We start from the raw sequence: 19,953 nt of genomic DNA on the forward strand, positions 1-19,953 counted from the left end.
GGTAACAACACATCCGCCACGCTGATCCTCAACATGGGGGCCCCTCAGGGGTGCGTGCTCAGTTGCCTCCTGTACTCCCTGTTCACTCATGACTGCACGGCCAGGCACGATTCCAAAACCATCATTAACTTTGCTGATGACACAACAGTGGTAGGCCTGATCACCGACAATGATGAGACGTCAGAGACCTGACCGTGTGGTGCAAGGACCACAACCTCTCCCTCAACGTGATCAAGACAAAGGAGATGATTGTGGACTACAGGAAAAGTAGGACCGAGCACGCCCCCATTCTCATCGACCGGGCTGTAGTGGAGCAGGTACCAACAAATTAACATGGTCCAAGCACACCAAGACAGTCGTGAAGAGGGCATTCCCCCTCAGGAGACTGAAAAGATTTGACATGGGTCCTCAGATCCTCAAAAGATTTTACAGCTGCACCATCGAGAGCATCCTGACGGTTGCATCACTGCCCCCCCTCACTACGCTTCTGCTACTCTGTTATTATCTATGCGTAGCCACTTTAATAACTCTACCTACATGTACATAATTACCTCAATTACCTCGACACCGGTGCTCCCGCACATTGACACATTGACTCTGTACCGGTACCCCCTGAATATATCCCCGCTATTATTATTTACTGCTGCTCTTTAATTATTTGTTATTCTTATCTCTTACTTTTAAAAATATATTTTCTTAAAACTGCATTATTGGTTAAGGGCTTGTAAGTAAGCATTTCACTGTTGTACTCTGCGCATGTGGCAATTAAAATTAGATTTGAATTGAACCCGTCCAGTTGGTGGCGGCAATACACCTTTTGGGGTTGTAGTCCGCCATGAAACCCACAGAAGAAGAAGAATGGCTGCCTCTGAAACGCATGATGTTTCTACGCACAGCAATTAGCTTGCCACTCAACTAGAATGTTCTAGTACCGTATCATTCTTGTACAGTATTAAAGGAGAGCGAAATAAGAACCAACTTTAACATTGTGACAGTCGGCGTTTTGAACAAACAGGCAAGTATATGAGACACCAAAGTAAAAAGAGCAGCCCAGCTACGTCAAACTGCCTGACATGTTGTTTACTGTGCTAACAGCAGCTAGTAGCAGCTTTCTTTCTAGCTTTGTAACGCTAGTCTACCCAAGACCTTTGCTGTAGCTCTCAAAATAGCTAAACCTACCCAGCTAACGTTATTCTGTATGTGCTTGATATTTATGTGACAACTTCCAAGGCCAACAACTTGCTCGCTGTTAGCTAGGCCTAGTATCAGGGATAAAAATTCATATTTTTCATCACTTACCTAGCTAACGTTAGTTACAACCACTTTAATACCAAATCGGGCTATGGTTAGTTAATTCATTTGAGAATGGAATGTGTCAGGAACCTGCGGCTCCTAAGCCACATGCGGCTCTTTACATGCCCCATAGCTGCTTCCTGGAGATCTAGCTGCAATGAGTAATTCAAGTTATCAATAGACTATAGCATAATACTGATCTGTCAGAATTTGTAGAGCAGATTGGAACCCTAATTGTAATCAACAATTCATCAAACGTTACCAAGTGCATAGGTTGATTTTGCTTTCTGACCACAATTCAGTGCCACATTTGGGGACTAATACATTGATAAACAAGTTCTGGAATAATTTCACCCATTTTTCTCATCAGCACAGAGCATCATGGCAGAAGACCAACGCAACAGGAGACATCCCCAAAACCTCCAGGGTGTCCTTCGATTGGCTGTGGAGGCTGGCTCTGCTGCAGATGGACCCGCCCTCCCTGAACCCATGTCAGAGGAGGTAATGGTCCTTCTTAGTCACCTCCCAGGTCGTCTTCATTACTGTGTAGATTAGCAGATCTCACAACAACTTGTTACATTGACCCTAATGTCACTTTTGTTACAGAGGAAAGAATGGTTGAAAGGAGCTCTTGCAGAAGTGGCTAAAGGACAGAACAGTGAGGTGGAACAGATGAAGGAGTGTATGCGTGTTCTGCTGAGAGATGGAGGGTGTGAGAGGGGGAGAGAGGGAGAGGAGGAAGGAGAGGATGAAGAGGGGGAGACAGAAGGGGCACTGGAGTTTCTCTCAGAGCTGTGTGAGAACCTAGACAATGCCAGAGGTGAGACATGCCAAGCAACAAGAACTGATGTAAAGAAATTACATTTCAGCTTGTGACCCAAATGAAAGATTCCACTGTCTTTGATGGACCCTAGTTAAAACAATATAAAATTAAACTTTAAGTTACTGTAGTTTTATACACTGCATTCGGAAAGTATTCAGACCCCTTTACTTTTTTCACATTTTGTTAGTTTAATCCATTTTAGAAGAAGGCTATGTACAATACCCCATAATGACAAAGCAAAAAAACAGAAATATTACATTTACATAAGTATTTACATTTTAGTCATTTAGCAGACGCTCTTATCCAGAGCGACTTACAGTAGTGAATTCATACATTTTTCCCCCCCGTACTGGTCCCCCGTGGAAATCGAACCCACAACCCTGGCGTTGCAAACACCATGCTCTACCAACTGAGCTACAGATGCTTTACTCAGTACTTTGTTGAAGCACCTTTGGCAGCGATTACTACCACATCTTCTTGGGTATGACGCTACAAGCTTGGTACACATGTATTTGGAGAGTTTCTCCCATTCTTCTCTGCAGATCCTCTCAAGCTCTGTCAGGTTGGATGGGGAGCGTCGCTGCACAGCTATTTTCAGGTTCTCCCATCTCCACAGAGGAACTCTGGAGCTCTGTCAGAGTGACCATCGGGTTCTTGGTCACCTCCCTGACCAAGGCCCTTCTACAATGATTGCTTAGTTTGGCCCGGGCGGCCAGCTCTAGGAAGAGTCTTGGTGGTTCCAAACTTCTTCCATTTTAAGAATGATGTTCTCGGGGACCTTCAATGCTGCAGACATTTTTTTGGTGCACTTCCCCAGATCTGTGCTTCGACACAATCCTGTCTCGGAACTCTACAAACAATTCCTTCGACCTCATGGCTTGGTTTTTGCTTAGACACACACTGTCAACTGCGGGACCTTTATATAGACAGGTGCGTGCCTTTCCAAATCATGTCCATTCAATTGAATTTACCACAGGTGGACTCCAAGTTGTAGAAACATCTCAAGGATGATCAATGGAAATAGGATGCACCTGAGCTCATTTTCGAGTCTCATAGCAAAGGGTCTGAATACTTATGTAAATAAGGTATTTCTGTTTATTTTTAATATATTTGCAAACATTTCTAAAAACCTGTTTTCTCTTTATCATTATGGGGTATTGTGTGTGATGAAAAACATTTTTTAATACATTTTAGAATAAGGCTGTAATGTAACAATGTGTAAAAAGTCGAAGGGGTCTGAATATCTTCCTAATGCACTGTATATTACTGATATTCCAGTAAAGACAGATCAACATGGACATGAATGACAAGTAAAATTCATTAATAATAATACTGTGTCCATTGTAATGTCTCTCGTCTGTCTGTGTGTCAGACCTGATGACCCTGGGTGGGTTGGACCTGTGCATGTCGCAGTGCTTGAACCATCCTCAGGGCAGCGTGAGGTGGCGTGGTGCCCAGCTCATCGCCTCCTGTGCCCAGAACATGCCCGAAGTGCAGTGCCACTTACTCAGCAAGGGGGCGCTACCCAAACTGCTGCAGCTGACTGACTCAGATCCCCACCCCACCGTTCGAGTGAAGGCCCTCTACGCTGTCTCCTGTAAGTGTTGCCCCTTGGATAGATAAACAATATGGGGAACACATTCCACCATTGCACAATTCCTGAATCATGAGAGAGAACTCTAGCAAAAGGCAAGTTTACAATATTGCTAATATGGCCTGTTCCTCTCAGATCTAAATGAAGTTCCACTGGCCTGAGTGTTGCTGATAGGAGTAAATTTAGATCTGAGCAGCAGTGAAGTACCACACAGTAACTCTTTCTCGCTTTCTCTCTCTCCATCAGGTCTGGTACGTGAGCAGGAAGTAGGTCTTAGGGCCTTCCTGTCCCACGATGGCTTCTCTGTGCTGATGAGAGGCATGCAGTCTGACAACGAGAAACTGAGGACCAAGTCGTCTTTCTTACTCCTCAACCTGCTCACAGTCCACCCAGAGCATAAAGGTGTGTGTGACTAACAGTGACTCAGTCTGACAGCGAGACTCTCTTTGCTGCTGTGTGTTGTTATTGGTTGTGTCTATAGAGAATCATGCTTTGTGTCCCCCCGATCTAAGAACTGATTTGAACTGGGTTATTTGGATCATAACTAAAGAAATGTGTCCTTGTGTGGCAATGTACTGTCTCTCTCTCTCTCAGATACAGTTCTCTCCATGGGTATGGTGCAACAGCTGGTGTCCGTTCTACGCATGCCTCACTCCTCCTTCCACGAGCACGTGCTCGGCGCCCTCTGCTGGTAATACATGTGAACACACAAAGAGGAAATGGCTTGAAACTTGCAATGTCTTCTCAATAGAGCTTCAATAAAACAAAGCTCTCTGTCTGTAGCCTGGTGGAGGACAATCCTCTGGGTCTGAGGGACTGTCAGAGCCCCACCTTGGGGCTGGAGGAGATGCTCAACCAGCGGGCTGAAGATCTGCAGGGGAGAGAGGAGTGTCAGGTTGGTACCCCTACACACTTTTCTCCACTCTTCTCCTTCTTTCACTTCCCATGTGACCCATGAACCTCTCCATCTCTCTAAAGGCGTCCGCATGTTTCCCATCCGGAACAGTTTGTGCATATATTATGACATTTTGTGTTGTTTTTGGTCTTCGCCGAGCGTTCGGCTCTTCATGCACTTTTTTCTCGAGGCGAACTGAATTTCGGTAGCAGAAGTCTACGCCCCTTCGTCAGTCATTGGTCAACGGTAGGGATTCTTAAATTAAGTATTTATCATTCAACGACAGACACTCGTTCACATGCACATTTTTTCATTTAGAAATACTGCTCCAAACATCTTAACTAGATGTAAAATTGCGCGACTAAAACGTCAAAAGTAATGACATTTCTTGAGTTATCTTAGTTCTGACTATTTTGAGGAAGTGTATACTGGCTACGGCATCTCAAGAGGGACAAACGGTACTGTTGCCGCTTTTTCATCGTTTTTCTTGCAAATGTTTTTGAAGGGAGGATGCAGCAAACTTGTTCGGCTAGACGCCAGCGAAGCCTTAATACCGTCCCTCTATCACTCCCCATGTGTCTCCTCTCCATCTCTCTAATACCGTCTCTCTGTCACTCCCCGTGTGTCTCCTCTCCATCTCTCTAATACCGTCCCTCTGTCACTCCCCATGTGTCTCCTCTCCATCTCTCTAATACCGTCCCTCTGTCACTCCCCGTGTGTCTCCTCTCCATCTCTCTAATACCGTCTCTCTGTCACTCCCCATGTGTCTCCTCTCCATCTCTCTAATACCGTCTCTCTGTCACTCCCCGTGTGTCTCCTCTCCATCTCTCTAATACCGTCCCTCTGTCACTCCCCATGTCTCCTCTCCATCTCTCTAATACCGTCACTCCCCATGTGTCTCCTCTCCATCTCTCTAATACCGTCTCTGTCACTCCCCATGTGTCTCCTCTCCATCTCTATAATACCATCCCTCTGTCACTCCCCATGTGTCTCCTCTCCATCTCTCTAATACCGTCTCTCTGTCACTCCCCATATGTCTCCTCTTCATCTCTCTAATACCGTCTCTCTGTCACTCCCCGTGTGTCTCCTCTCCATCTCTCTAATACCGTCCCTCTGTCACTCCCCATGTCTCCTCTCCATCTCTCTAATACCGTCACTCTGTCACTCCCTGTGTGTCTCTATTTGCCACTAGGCTGCATCTTGTCCTATTTCCTTCACAGATTTCTCCCCTGGTCTCCTCCTTATAGGAAGAGTTGGAGTTCTGCAAGCGCTTGCGTTCTGCTTGTTTCTGCGGACGGCAACCTGACGACAGTGGAATGGATCGCTGAAATGCAACTGGTCCTCCACTTCTCCTGCAGTGCCGTCATTGGCTAGGAGACATAGGAGGATTTAACTCTCCTTGAGGAAAATATGCTGATGTCGTTGTCCATCTAGACCCATGTTACAGGGTGTCTGGATCCAAGAGTGTAGCAGGCTTTAGAGAGCAGAGGGTGCTTCACTAATCACTGTCACCAGGCGACGCAGATGAACTTCAGATATAGCTCTTGTGTTCAGTCACTTCTACCATGTCCAGTCTATGTATCATTATGTATTGGATCTACACCTGACTACTTCCTGCTGACCTCTTGCAAAAGAGCTTTCTAACTTCAAAGGTGTTTTCCTGGTTGAATAAAGATACAATATTTTATTTTCCGATAGTACCGTAAGTCCTTTCTGAACATTTCTTCAGGTTATCTGATCCTGCTTTGTGACGTACTCCCCCGTGTTGCTGTTACATTGCTGAAGAAAACAGATTAGAGAAGCCTTTTGGATTCTGGGTGTGCCCAACAAAACCTCTGATTCCATACATAAAATATCAGAGGTAACATTTAGTGATAATGCTATTTTACAGCCCTGTCGCCATTTATTTATCTGGCCTAGTGTGACGTTACTTGGCAATAACTGGCATCCTCTTGTATTCGTTAAAGTTATTTACCAAGTGACAACTAGTTATTGGGGTAATGTTAAGTAATTTACACTGTTTACATTTACATTTAAGTCATTTAGCAGACGCTCTTATCCAGAGCGACTTACAAATTGGTGCATTCACCTTATGATATCCAGTGGAACAACCACTTTACATCTGTTAAACTACATCAAATAGTTTTCATGTTACTGAATAAGTAGCAGGTAATTAGGCTGTAAAATAAAGTTAGCCGTTTAGCATCTTTCAGCTTCCTTAGTCAGATGTTTTATTAGAATCCATTTTGATCAAGTTTCACTACCCATAAATCATTTCTGTTGGCTTCTTGTCTTTGGCTTTGTTATTGACTGTCTTTCATTCAGAATATCCACCATTTGTCAATGTTTTGAGATGTTTTTGTCTTATCTGTCTATGAACGTAGTGGATGACTTTTGCAGAGTTCTTACGCCTGAAATAACATGAAATATGTAACACAACATTGTTTATTTTTCAGCCCCATTTCATCATGAATAAATACATTTTCTTTTTTCCTAAGGGACTTCATTTCTGAGAATATTCTCTTCATAGCAACAGACCATTATACGGATTGTGTTTGATAAATCACAACTAACACAAGGGAAGTGCATCTCAAATCATTTCTTTAAGACCGTAGGACTGTTTTCACAGACATAGAAATATCATTCTTCTTGACTAAATTTAACTTTATTCTGGACTATTAAAAAAACTCATGTTGATCTCATGTCAGTCCTTGCATCTGTAGCTGTCTATGAATTTTGGCAGTGGTTACGTTTCCAAGCCCCATCCCTGAGCTTTCTCAACAAATGGACAGACTGTCCTGATACTCTGAGGTTTTGTTGAATAAAGAGGATTTTCTTTGGTGGAATCTCCCTTTAACTCCTTTCTGCCTCATTCTCAGTCTAGTCTCAACAGACAGTCTAGTCTCAACAGACAGCCTGAAGTTCCTATAGCTGCCGACTAGTCAGAGAGCAGTAGTCCCAAGTTTGCTTTGCATGGCAATGTCCCAATTCTCCACCCTTATCCGGATTGTGCACTTGAACACTCCCTGTCATTGATTTAAAAGCATGCGATTAGTATAAGTAAGCATTGGCTGAAGGGAGTTTCCACCATTGTGAAATCCATGTGAGAAAGTGGACAGTTATTTGTACACTTCGGGAGCAGGGTGGAAAATTGGGACCTGGTCCATATCTGACATAACCCCTTAACTAAGATTTCTTCCATTTGGCAAACTCATCCCCGCCCTCCACGGCCTTGATGTCACCCACGGCGATCAGCAGCTGCGCCAGGTAGTACGTCGTCATGACAATGTGCCTGCCGTGCTGCAAGGGCTCCGTCACTTTGAAGGTCTGCAGCGCCAGCGTCAGGTCAGAGGTCATGAAGATCAAACTGCCCAGCATGATCAGCGGGCGGCGGGTGAGAACCGCCAGCGTAGCCATCAGAACGATCAGAGCCACGTACACCCCGACGCCGGGAGTCAGGACGGCCGCGTCCGGCGTCTTCTGCAGGAAAGGGAAGAGGTAGGCGTAGACGCCTCCCCCCAGCAGCCACAGGAGCAGGCAGAAGAAGTAGGACAGGGAAGAGGAGGAGCTGAGGGAGGAGTAACGAGTGGAGAGGAAGGTGAGGGAGTAGATCAGGTGGGCCAAGGCGAAGGAGGCCATTCCTGAGGAGAGGATTAGAGAGAGAACAACATTACTTTATTGCCCATATTCCACCTGAAATAGAGATTTGTCTATTTGCTTTATCCGCCCCAACAAGACACACACAGAGCGGTTGGAGCAGAGGGTCATCTGCAGTGCAGAAACTTTGGGTTGTGTCTTGCTCAAGGGCACAACGGCAGGTGATGGCGCCATACATGTTTAATAGTCATTGAAGTATGTCAGAGTACTCCAGTGGAGTTACACAACAGCCACCCTGCAGTGACATCCAGTCAGACATGGGATTCAAACTGACAACCCTCCAGTGACATCAAGTGAGACATGGGATTCAAACTGACAACCCTCCAGTGACATCTAGTCAGACATGGGATTCAAACTGCCACCCTCCAGTGACATCTAGTCAGACATGGGATTCAAACTGCCAACCCTCCAGTGACATCTAGTCAGACATGGGATTCAAACTGCCACCCTCCAGTGACATCAAGTCAGACATGGGATTCAAACTGCCAACCCTCCAGTGACATCCAGTCAGACATGGGATTCAATCTGCCAACCCTCCAGTGACATCTAGTCAGACATGGGATTCAAACTGCAAACCCTCCAGTGACATCAAGTCAGACATGGGATTCAAACTGCCAACCCTCCAGTGACATCTAGTCAGACATGGGATTCAAACTGCCAACCCTCTAGTGACATCCAGTCAGACATGGGATTCAAACTGCCACCCTCCAGTGACATCTAGTCAGACATGGGATTCAAACTGCCACCCTCCAGTGACATCTAGTCAGACATGGGATTCAAACTGCCAACCCTCTAGTGACATCCAGTCAGACATGGGATTCAAACTGCAAACCCTCCAGTGACATCCAGTCAGACATGGGATTCAAACTGCAAACCCTCCAGTGACATCTCGTCAAACATGGGATTCAAACTGCAAACCCTCCAGTGACATCCAGTCAGACATGGGATTCAAACTGCCACCCTCCAGTGACATCTAGTCAGACATAGGATTCAAACTGCCACCCTCCAGTGACATCTAGTCAGACATGGGATTCAAACTGACAACCCTCCAGTGACATCTAGTCAGACATGAGATTCAAACCGACAACCCTCTAGTTTCTGGCTTGCCCTCTCTAACCTCTAGGCTATCTGCCATGTCTGCAGCGTCTGCAGGACTTTATCAGTAGCAGTAGAAAAAGCTCTCGTTACCATGGAGAAACAGCTCGGGCCATATGAGGCAACAGTCTCCGCCTGCCGAGAAGATCAGGCCCCCCGCCACGCCGAGGAGACTCCTCTCCCCTTTGTAGCTCAGCACCAGGAGAGCCAATGAGATGACAGGGGCTGCCTTAATAGCCGCAGCGAGGACGGAGGGGGAGGAGTCAGGGATCCACAGATAGAAGTAGACAGCGATGGCCAGGAAGAACGGCGAGAGAGAGAGAAACAGAACACAGTACTGAGAGAGAGAGAGAGAGAGAGAGAGAGGGAGAGAGGAAGGGGAGAGGAGAGGAAGAAGGGAGGTAGTTAATATGAGAGATTTACATTATGGTTTTAAACACAAACCCAAAAAATGTGTGTGTGTGTGTGTGTCTATGTGTGCATGCGTGTGTGTGTGATTAGAGGTAACGATCATACCGTGTTCCTGCGCTGTCTTCGGTCATAGGCGGCTGTTTCAAGGATGTCCATCTCTCTCAGAACCAAGGCCTGTATGTATCTGGGCTGTACCTGTTTCCTTTCTTCAGTCCTGCCTCCTTCCAGAGTATTTCATGTGTTTCTCTTTTCCTCTGTACTTCTCTCTCTCTTTCTCACCCTTCACTGGTTCAGTCTGTCTGAGTGTGTCCCTGTCTCTTGGTGCCGGTCGACATTGAACTTTGGACCAGTCACAGTGACACGTTATCTGTCAGATTGCTCAGTTATAATCAATGCCCAATGTCTCCTCCTCTCAGTTTTCATGTTCAACTCTGCCAGTAGTGACCCTTGGCCCATCCAACTAGACCAGATTAGTGACATCATCAACTTGAGGGTGAAGTTGAACTGGGCCAGAGCCATGTATTAAGACATGACTCTGAACCGGGCTGTGTTCAGTAGGACATACGGCTCTGAACCCGGCTGTGCTCAGTAGGACACATAGCTCTGAACTGGGCTGTGTTCAGTAGGACACATGACTCTGAACCGGGCTGTGTTCAGTAGGACACATGACTCTGAACCGGGCTGTGTTCAGTAGGACACATGACTCTGAACCGGGCTGTGTTCAGTAGGACACATAGCTCTGAACTGGGCTGTGTTCAGTAGGACACATGACTCTGAACTGGGCTGTGTTCAGTAGGACACACGGCTCTGAACTGGGCTGTGTTCAGTAGGACACATGACTCTGAACCGGGCTGTGTTCAGTAGGACACATAGCCCTGAACCCGGCTGTGTTCAGTAGGACACATGACTCTGAACTGGGCTGTGTTCAGTAGGACACATGACTCTGAACTGGGCTGTGTTCAGTAGGGCACATGACTCTGAACCGGGCTGTGTTCAGTAGGACACATAGCTCTGAACTGGGCTGTGTTCAGTAGGACACATGACTCTGAACCAGGCTGTGTTCAGTAGGACACATAGCTCTGAACTGGGCTGTGTTCAGTAGGACACATGACTCTGAACTGGGCTGTGTTCAGTAGGGCACATGACTCTGAACTGGGCTGTGTTCAGTAGGGCACATGACTCTGAACCGGGCTGTGTTCAGTAGGACACATAGCTCTGAACTGGGCTGTGTTCAGTAGGACACATGACTCTGAACCGGGCTGTGTTCAGTAGGACACATGACTCTGAACCCGGCTGTGTTCAGTAGGACACACAGCTCTGAACTGGGCAGTGTTCAGTAGGACACATGACTCTGAACCGGGCTGTGTTCAGTAGGACACATGACTTTGAACCAGGCTGTGTTCAGTAGGACACATGACTTTGAACCAGGCTGTGTTCAGTAGGACACAACACTGTGGAACGTTCAGATATTTAGAAAATATATATTATATAGAACAAATATGCTAGCCTGGGTGCCAGTCTGTCTCGGCTCTACTGCCAATTCCTAATGGAATTGAGTAGACAAAAGTGCATTCAGATCTGGGACCAGGCTACAAATATGTCCCTCTGACATGCAGAATAAGGACTTGTGTCAGTAGCCAATGTCAGACAGCATGGCTATTACTTTGGGGACAGTCCTACAACAATCCCTGTACAATATACAATCTCTATCAGTATCTCATCAAAACCATTCTTCTCATTGTCTCCTGCCTCAAGGTTGTAAATAAAGACAAGTATTAGTTGGTATGTGATACTTTTTGAGGAATAGAGCGACTCACTCTACTTAAAGTGTATCCATCCACAACTGTATGCAAGTCACCAGCAGTACTTCGTTTGTCCACACAGTGGCAGTAGATACATTCAGTCATACCAACACTAAGGGTTCTAACCCTAGTTCTATGAACGATAGTGAACCTGTAGTGAACCCAGAACCCTAACATCCGAGGGGGACAACTGGCCTTTCGGGTCAGGTGATCTAAGAGCAGAATAGGACATTAACTAGCAGGACGCCGGTATGACGTCACACACAGACAATGTTGTAATGGTATTCTTTTGATGCTTCTATGACTGTGTTGCCACTGGAGGCAGCATGTGAGGTAGGCTACTGTGTACATTGTACTGTGTACATTACATTGTCCCACATTCATTTGTAATCACTTCCGTGTGTGGCGCAGCTCATAGGCTTTGCTGTGTCCATTACAAGACCAACAGACATTTTGTTGATCAAAATATACATAAAATCCATCAAATATATTATCAGTCTGATAACGGCAGTATAGTTATGATTTGGTTTGTCCATAATCTATGACTTGTTCAGGTAGTTTCCTTTCACTGTCAGCTCTTCCTTTCACGGCTGCTAAACTTTGTGAAAATGTGTGGTTCAAAAACAAAACAAACAACAATTTCACTGATACAGGGACTAATAATTAACATATTCTCTCAGAGTCGAACTTTGACCCCTACCTTTCCCACAATCCTCTGAGAAGGGGTGTCAGTTGGAATGTAGATTGTGAAGGAGAAGGTTTGGAGAGAAAGAGAGCAGGGAGAGGAATTCACCGGTGAGTAGCAGTAAACGTTGTTAAAAGGAGAGTTTTGAGGACCACCAGAGTAGATAGGGTCTAGGTACTAAGAGAAGGCCTTGAAAAGATGAAGAGCTGAGAGAGAGAGAGAGAGAGAATAGAAACAATGATAAAGCTGTAAATAATACAATAGCTGATGGCCCAATGAGAGAAGGAAGTACTGTATAAATCTATAGTGAGGCTCTGACCTGGAAAGGAAGTGAGGATGGTCAGGTGCCCAGCCTCCTAACAACCTGACCCCTGGCAATCAATCCTTGGCCGGGTCAGAGGGGTCATGGATAGTTTGAAGAGCCAGTCTCTCTGGCACCATGGGGAGGTGGGTGGAGTGAGGTGTGAGATCATGAGAGAAGGAGAGCTCCATTGGCAGTGGGAATTATCAACTCATATACTTGTCTTCTCTTGTCTTCTTTCTCACCAGGAACCATGACTGACAAGTTGCCAGTGATGAGAATTGGAGTTGTGGGTTATGGACATTTAGGTCAGTGCTGTATTCCCCTGTCTTCCTCCTCTCTTCCTCCCTCCTCGTCACATCTCATATGTTCTCAATGTGGAATGGATTCATTTATTAAATGTAGTTTTACAGGGAAAATGCACATTCATCAACATTACTATAAAAGTGCCAGTTTTAGCTAGCCGGCTAGTTTTCAGCTGCAGTCCCTGGGTTGATTGTTGTGGTCAGTCTGTGTCAGTAGGTCCCATCTTCGTAAATCCTACCACTTTACAACAGGGTCATTCATTTCCAGGCCCTCAAGGGCCTAAGTACTGCTGGGTTTCTTCTCTATCTGATTGTTAATTGATGAACTAAAATACTGATTGGGCGGGAGTTCACCAGGTTCATGTTCTGTGCTTCTACACCTGCATTGCTTGCTGTTTGGGGTTTTAGGCTGAGTTTCTGTACAGCACTTTGAGATATCAGTTGATGTAAGAATGGCTATATAAATACATTTGATTTGATTTGATTTTATCTACAGACGTAGGATCTTAATTTGAGCCAGTTTGCTACAGCAGGAAAATAATCCTGCAGCAACAGGAAATGTGCATTATTATGTGGATTATTATTAAAGGACATTTTTGTGGGGGGTGCTACATTGTTATGTTAGGGAAAATCAAGTCTGAAATTTCAGAGTGGAAATTACAAACTTCAGAAGACTTTTTAAAACTGAAATACACTAGAAGTTGTCCTGCAACAAGGTGATCAAATTTAGATCCTACATCTGTACCTACTGGTATTCATAATGTTGATTGTATATTTATGATAGGCCTTTTGTAGTGTTCATGGTTTTCAGTTTGTATTGCCTACTACTGTATGTAGTAGTCAATACTACATAATAATGGCTGGAACGGAGCAAATGGAATGGCATCGAACACCTGGAAACCATGTTTTATATGCTTGTTACCAATCCACTAAAATCGCTCCAGTCATTACCACAAGACTGTTCTCCCCAATTAAGGTGCCACCAACATCCTGTGATTACACAGCCAGCCCAATTCTGATATTCCTTTCACCAATTGGTCTCAGATCAGCTCTTTGCCAGTAATTGGACAACATATCAGAATTGTTCTGCCTGTGTAAACACTGCCAATTAAACTTGAAGTTGTTGAACTTCCAGGGCAGTACCTTGTAGAGAGGCTCCAGAGAGAAGGGGCCCAGGTGGGCCTGACACTGGTCTTTGTGTGGAACAGAAACACTGACAAACTCAGAGAATCAGTGGCTGAGGAGCTGATTCTACACAACCTCCCAGACTTTACAGACAGGTAGAGAGCCACGTCACACACACACTGTAATGTGTGTTATGTCATGTGCACAAGTAACGTGTGTGTGTGTGTGTTCTAGGGGTGCTGATGTAATTGTGGAGGTGTGTCATCCCAAAATTGTAAAAGACTTTGGAGTCCAATTCCTCTCTAAGGCCCATTTTCTGGTAAGATCTCTCTCTCTCTCTCTCTCTCTCTCTCTCTCTGTTTCTATTTTCTAGTAAGATCCCTCTCTCTCTCTGTTTCCATTTTTTGGTAAGATCCCTCTCTCTCTCTCTCTCTCTCTCTCTCTGTTTCCATTTTCTTGTAAGATCTCTCTCTCCGTTTCTAAAAACATCTAAATTAACACTTTAGAGCATTATCTCTTATTGAACATTCTTTAGCTAGCATGGATAACCTGGCAAAACACCTGGCATAACATGCCTATATTAATAAATACTAACAGTATATGCTAATGACAACAGGATAAAAGGAGGATTTCCCTCACACACCAATCTGAAACACGTCAAGTTCCAATACGGAGGTAGTCCTTGAAAAGATTGTGGTCCCTCCCTCTCTGTCTGCCTCTGTTTTAGGTGGGCTCTCCTTCAGCCCTCTCAGACCCACAGCTGAACCAGGAACTGCGCCAGGCTGCAGAGCATCATGGGGGGACCCTATATGTCCCCAGTGGTGCATTGTGGGGAGGCCAGGATATCCTGAGACTCAATGATAGTGGATCTTTAAAGGTGCAGGGAAGGAGGGAGGAGGAAAGAGGACTTAACAAGTAAAATATGTTCATTTATAAGGGATAGCATAGTTAATAGTTAAGTTGGTTACGTTATGCAGATAGTTAAGTTAATATACACTGCTCAAAAAAATAAAGGGAACACTTAAACAACACAATGTAACTCCAAGTCAATCACACTTCTGTGAAATCAAACTGTCCACTTAGGAAGCAACACTGATTGACAATACATTTCACATGCTGTTGTGCAAATGGAATAGACAACAGGTGGAAATTATAGGCAATTAGCAAGACACCCCCAATAAAGGAGTGGTTCTGCAGGTGGGGACCACAGACCACCTCCGCCTTTGTGGAAGGAGGAGCAGGAGAAGCACTGCCAGAGCCCTGCAAAATGACCTCCAGCAGGCCACAAATGTGCATGTGTCTGCTCAAACGGTCAGAAACAGGCTCCATGAGGGTGGTATGAGGGCCCGACGTCCACAGGTGGGGGTTGTGCTTACAGCCCAACACCGTGCAGGACGTTTGGCATTTGCCAGAGAACACCAAGATTGGCGAATTCGCCACTGGCGCCCTGTGCTCTTCACAGATGAAAGCAGGTTCACACTGAGCACGTGACAGACGTGACAGAGTCTGGAGACGCCGTGGAGAATGTTCTGCTGCCTGCAACATCCTCCAGCATGACCTGTTTGGCGGTGGGTCAGTCATGGTGTGGGGTGGCATTTCTTTGGGGGGCCGCACAGCCCTCCATGTGCTCGCCAGAGGTAGCCTGACTGCCATTAGGTACCAAGATGAGATCCTCAGACCCCTTATGAGACCATATGCTGGTGCGGTTGGCCCTGGGTTCCTCCTAATGCAACACAATGCTAGACCTCATGTGGCTGGAGTGTGTCAGCAGTTCCTGCAAAAGGAAGGCATTGATGCTATGGACTGGCCCGCCCGTTCCCCAGACCTGAATCCAATTGAGCACATCTGGGACATCATGTCTCGCTCCATCCACCAACGCCACGTTGCACCACAGACTGTCCAGGAGTTGGCGGATGCTTTAGTCCAGGTCTGGGAGGAGATCCCTCAGGAGACCATCCCCCACCTCATCAGGAGCATGCCCAGGCGTTGTAGGGAGGTCATACAGGCACGTGGAGGCCACACACACTACTGAGCCTCATTTTGACTTGTTTTAAGGACATTACATCAAAGTTGGATCAGCCTGTAGTGTGGTTTTCCACTTTAATTCTGAGTGTGACTCCAAATCCAGACCTCCATGGGTTGATAAATTGGATTTCCATGGATTATTTTTGTGTGATTTTGTTGTCAGCACATTCAACTATGTAAAGAAAAAAGTATTTAATAAGATTATTTCTTTCATTCAGATCTAGGATGTGTTGTTTAAGTGTTCCCTTTATTTTTTTGAGCAGTATATAAGAGTTAGTATAAGAGAATGTGTAGACCTCATTAATATGAGATTAAATTCTGATTGTTATTAAAGGTGAAGAAGGTCATAGTTCTCTGTTTCTAATCTTCTGAAATGTCATAGTAGAGCATGCAGAATTGTTGTACTAGACAGAATGCTGTTACATAGAGCATGCAGAATTGTTGTACTAGACGGAATGCTGTTACATAGAGCATGCAGAATGGTTATACTGGACAGAATGCTGTTACATAGAGCATGCAGAATTGTTGTACTAGACAGAATGCTGTTACATAGAGCATGCAGAATGGTTATACTGGACAGAATGCTGTTACATAGAGCATGCAGAATGGTTGTACTGGACAGAATGCTGTTACATAGAGCATGCAGAATGGTTGTACTGGACAGAATGCAGTTACATATAGGATGCAGAATGGTTGTAGTGGACAGAATGCTGCTACATAGACCTTATTTTCTGCATTTTCCCAAAACCCCTACTAAAACGCCATTCATTTCCCCATAGACTTTGTCCAACGAACCATGGTGGAGTTAGTTCCTACAAAAATACACCATTACTATTGCTCTCTATTCCCTTAGTATAGCTTTCAATCTTAGAGTTTCAGTTGTATTACTGGTGTACAAAACACACGTTTTCTAAACCCCTCCTCTCGTTTTTTGCTTGAAGGCACTGTTCATCCGGATGTCCAAGCACCCGTCATGTTTCCGTCTGACAGGAGACGTGCTGTCTGATTGGACAGAGGATGAGGGGAGGCGGGTCTTATTCAGTGGCTCGGTGGCAGAGCTCTGTCCCGTCGCCCCTAACAACGTCAACACCATGGCGGCAGCGGCCATCGCAGCGGGGACCCTGGGTTTCGTTGGCGTCCAGGGGGAGATTGTGTCGGATACGGCGTAAGCAAAGCTTCTTAAATAACACAAGATAGTTCAGAGTGCGCTTTTACAATGGGAATCACTGTAACACTATGGGCAGAACAAGCAAGGAGGTGGGCTTGTGCTGCCCTTAGTGTTACAAAATACATGCTGGCACATTTCAGCATGTATTTACATAGCCTCTTTCAATTAAGGAACCCCCACTCTCTGAAGCACAGCTGTGCAAGAACTTCATTCACCCCCAAACTTCTACACAGCATCATTGTTTAGAAAGGTTGGCACTGATTCAAGTGTACAAAACTTAAACTAGGGCTAATAAGTCTTGCTAACAAGGCCAAGGCATTGACCCGCTATGTCATAGTCACACAACAGCTTCTCTCCCTCTCCTAGACTAAGTGATTACCATGTGGTGGAGGTGAAGGTTACTGGTGCCAATGGCTTCTCTCCCTCTCCTAGACTAAGTGATAACCCTGATGTGGAGGTGAAGGTTACTGGTGCCAACGGCTTCTCTCCCTCTCCTAGACTAAGTGATTACCATGTGGTGGAGGTGGAGGTTATTGGTGCCAATGGCTTCTCTCCCTCTCCTAGACTAAGTGATAACCCTGATGTGGAGGTGAAGGTTACTGGTGCCAACGGCTTCTCTCCCTCTCCTAGACTAAGTGATTACCATGTGGTGGAGGTGAAGGTTACTGGTGCCAACGGCTTCTCTCCCTCTCCTAGACTAAGTGATTACCATGTGGTGGAGGTGGAGGTTACTGGTGCCAATGGCTTCACAGTGCATACAGTGAGGAGGAACCCAGCCAAACTGGGAGCTGTAACTGGGAGTGCCACCTACAACTCCTTCTGGAGCAGCTTACTGGGTGGGTTCTGCTGTAGAAGGGTGTGTGTGTGTAGCATGAATCAGTGTGAGAACATGAAGGGTTGTCTAACGTCCGGTCCATCCTCTCCTTTTCTTCTCTCAGTGTGTAAGGGACATGGTGGCCGGGTTTACTTGTGCTGAAGAAGGAGGGATTTCAGAAGACAATTCCCTCTACCAACCAAACATTCACAACACTATGGTACTGAAACACACACTACACAACACTATGGTACTGAAACACACACTACACAACACTATGGTACTGAAACACAACAGTACTGAAACACACACTACACAACATTATGGTACTGAAACACACACTACACAACACTATGGTACTGAAACACACACTACACAACACTATGGTACTGAAACACACACTACACAACACTATGGTACTGAAACACAACAGTACTGAAACACACACTACACAACATTATGGTACTGAAACACACACTACACAACACTATGGTACTGAAACACACACTACACAACACTATGGTACTGAAACACACACTACACAACATTATGGTACTGAAACACACTACGGTACTGAAACACACACTACACAACACTATGGTGCTGAACAGTCTGCAGTGGCTGTGTCTGTAGTTACTGATCATGTGAGCAAGGTTTAGCTTGCTTCATATATGGTGTGACTGTATCAGGGTTGACAAAGATGGGCTTGCTTCATATAATATGGTGTGACTGTATCACGATTTACAAAGATGGGCTTGCTTCATATAATATGGTGTGACTATCAGGATTGACAAAGATGGGCTTGTTTCATATAATATGGTGTGACTGTATCAGGATTGACAAAGATGGGCTTGCTTCATATAATATGGTGTGACTGTATCAGGATTGACAAAGATGGGCTTGTTTCATATAATATGGTGTGACTGTATCAGGTTTGACAAAGATGGGCTTGTTTCATATAATATGGTGTGACTGTATCAGGATTGACAAAACCTTCAAGTCTGCATCTACAATTCTGGGGAATCAACTGTTGCACCTTCATCCTACAAAGTCCTACTACTGTATCTCAGCAGCACCTCCCACCTTCATCCTACAAGGTCCTACTACTGTATCCTAGCAGCACCTCCCATCTTCATCCTACAAAGTCCTACTACTGTATCCCAGCAGCACCTCCCACCTTCATCCTACAAAGTCCTACTACTGTATCCCAGCAGCACCTCCCACCTTCATCCTACAAAGTCCTACTACTGTATCCCAGCAGCACCTCCCACCTTCATCCTACAAAGTCCTACTACTGTATCCCAGCAGCACCTCCCACCTTCATCCTACAAAGTCCTACTACTGTATCCCAGCAGCACCTCCCACCTTCATCCTACAAAGTCCTACTACTGTATCCCAGCAGCACCTCCCACCTTCATCCTACAAAGTCCTACTACTGTATCCCAGCAGCACCTCCCACCTTCATCCTACAAAGTCCTACTACTGTATCCTAGCAGCACCTCTTTCTCTACAAATTAAAATATGACTTTGTGAAGTACCAATTTAAATGAGCAACTCTCTCAGGGTGATGGCAGGCACCACATTCATTAGCAATCGTATAGCAACAACCCACAACTTTTACAGCTCTTATGCAGTTACGTCCACATCCACTACAAGTTAACAGTAACGTATGATGATCTTTATGTAGTGCCTTGGTGTTGACACCACACTCACTATTGTGACCTTAGAACCTCCTAGTTTTATCTGCAAAAATAAGGTTCTGAACCCTAATTGGTTTGAATGATGTATTTTTATCTTGTATTCTTTTGAACTTAACATGAATAGAGTTAGAGTACTATATATGTAGAGAACATTGTACAGAACAAGGAATAACAAAACATGCAGATAGAACCTTGTAGTTCCAAGCTCTCAGTATTTCCTGTTGTAGTAAAACCCCAACAAAAGAGACGAGTCCTGTGTT

General features: G+C 45.2%; 3 protein-coding genes across 7 annotated transcripts; 2 read left to right on the top strand and 1 right to left on the bottom strand.

Moving 5' to 3' along the window:
* The first annotated feature begins 836 nt into the window (after positions 1–836).
* Positions 837–6,300, top strand: LOC115207610 (hsp70-binding protein 1). 4 transcript variants are annotated; one of them, XM_029774900.1, is made up of 8 exons: positions 837–1,015; positions 1,664–1,794; positions 1,900–2,113; positions 3,489–3,713; positions 3,957–4,112; positions 4,305–4,401; positions 4,494–4,605; positions 5,826–6,300. In XM_029774900.1, the coding sequence occupies exons 2-8, from the start codon at positions 1,675–1,677 to the stop codon at positions 5,850–5,852; spliced, it is 951 nt and encodes a 316-aa protein (XP_029630760.1). In that variant the 5' UTR covers positions 837–1,015; positions 1,664–1,674; the 3' UTR covers positions 5,853–6,300. The 4 variants fall into 4 exon arrangements, with proteins under 4 accessions (XP_029630760.1, XP_029630734.1, XP_029630752.1 ...); XM_029774874.1 differs by having other exon boundaries at positions 5,853–6,300; XM_029774892.1 differs by having other exon boundaries at positions 4,311–4,401; positions 5,853–6,300.
* A 736-nt stretch (positions 6,301–7,036) lies between these two features.
* Positions 7,037–10,141, bottom strand: LOC115207629 (lysoplasmalogenase). Its single transcript, XM_029774913.1, has 3 exons — positions 9,874–10,141; positions 9,451–9,694; positions 7,037–8,246 (listed from the first exon to the last, which is right to left on the bottom strand). The coding sequence occupies exons 1-3, from the start codon at positions 9,922–9,924 to the stop codon at positions 7,792–7,794; spliced, it is 750 nt and encodes a 249-aa protein (XP_029630773.1). The 5' UTR covers positions 9,925–10,141; the 3' UTR covers positions 7,037–7,791.
* Positions 10,142–12,270: 2,129 nt separating this feature from the next.
* On the top strand, positions 12,271–19,936 carry LOC115207644 (putative L-aspartate dehydrogenase). Of its 2 annotated transcripts, XR_003881033.1 has the most exons (9): positions 12,271–12,365; positions 12,805–12,864; positions 13,997–14,141; positions 14,221–14,305; positions 14,714–14,863; positions 16,953–17,176; positions 17,876–18,015; positions 18,118–18,213; positions 18,975–19,936. XR_003881033.1 is itself a non-coding variant. In XM_029774943.1 (8 exons), the coding sequence occupies exons 2-8, from the start codon at positions 12,810–12,812 to the stop codon at positions 18,153–18,155; spliced, it is 837 nt and encodes a 278-aa protein (XP_029630803.1). In that variant the 5' UTR covers positions 12,271–12,365; positions 12,805–12,809; the 3' UTR covers positions 18,156–18,242. The 2 variants fall into 2 exon arrangements, 1 of the variants encoding a protein (XP_029630803.1); XM_029774943.1 differs by lacking the exon at positions 18,975–19,936 and having other exon boundaries at positions 18,118–18,242.
* Positions 19,937–19,953: the final 17 nt, after the last annotated feature.

This window comes from Salmo trutta, chromosome 1 (assembly GCF_901001165.1).
Source record: "Salmo trutta chromosome 1, fSalTru1.1, whole genome shotgun sequence".
Lineage (NCBI taxonomy): Eukaryota > Metazoa > Chordata > Actinopteri > Salmoniformes > Salmonidae > Salmo > Salmo trutta.

Excerpts from the sequence above, each read along its gene's own strand:
- LOC115207610 (XM_029774874.1), top strand. The coding sequence starts at position 1,675 with ATGGCAGAAGACCAACGCAACAGGAGACATCCCCAAAACCTCCAGGGT. Across the intron at positions 1,795-1,899 it reads CTGAACCCATGTCAGAGGAG|AGGAAAGAATGGTTGAAAGG; the intron begins GTAATGGTCCTT and ends CTTTTGTTACAG. Across the intron at positions 4,402-4,493 it reads GTGCTCGGCGCCCTCTGCTG|CCTGGTGGAGGACAATCCTC; the intron begins GTAATACATGTG and ends CTCTGTCTGTAG.
- LOC115207629 (XM_029774913.1), bottom strand. The coding sequence starts at position 9,924 with ATGGACATCCTTGAAACAGCCGCCTATGACCGAAGACAGCGCAGGAAC. Across the intron at positions 9,695-9,873 it reads GAAGACAGCGCAGGAACACG|TACTGTGTTCTGTTTCTCTC; the intron begins GTATGATCGTTA and ends TCTCTCTCTCAG. Across the intron at positions 8,247-9,450 it reads GCCCGAGCTGTTTCTCCATG|GAATGGCCTCCTTCGCCTTG; the intron begins GTAACGAGAGCT and ends TCCTCTCCTCAG.
- LOC115207644 (XM_029774943.1), top strand. The coding sequence starts at position 12,810 with ATGACTGACAAGTTGCCAGTGATGAGAATTGGAGTTGTGGGTTATGGA. Across the intron at positions 14,864-16,952 it reads ATGATAGTGGATCTTTAAAG|GCACTGTTCATCCGGATGTC; the intron begins GTGCAGGGAAGG and ends TTTTGCTTGAAG. Across the intron at positions 18,016-18,117 it reads CTTCTGGAGCAGCTTACTGG|TGTGTAAGGGACATGGTGGC; the intron begins GTGGGTTCTGCT and ends TTCTTCTCTCAG.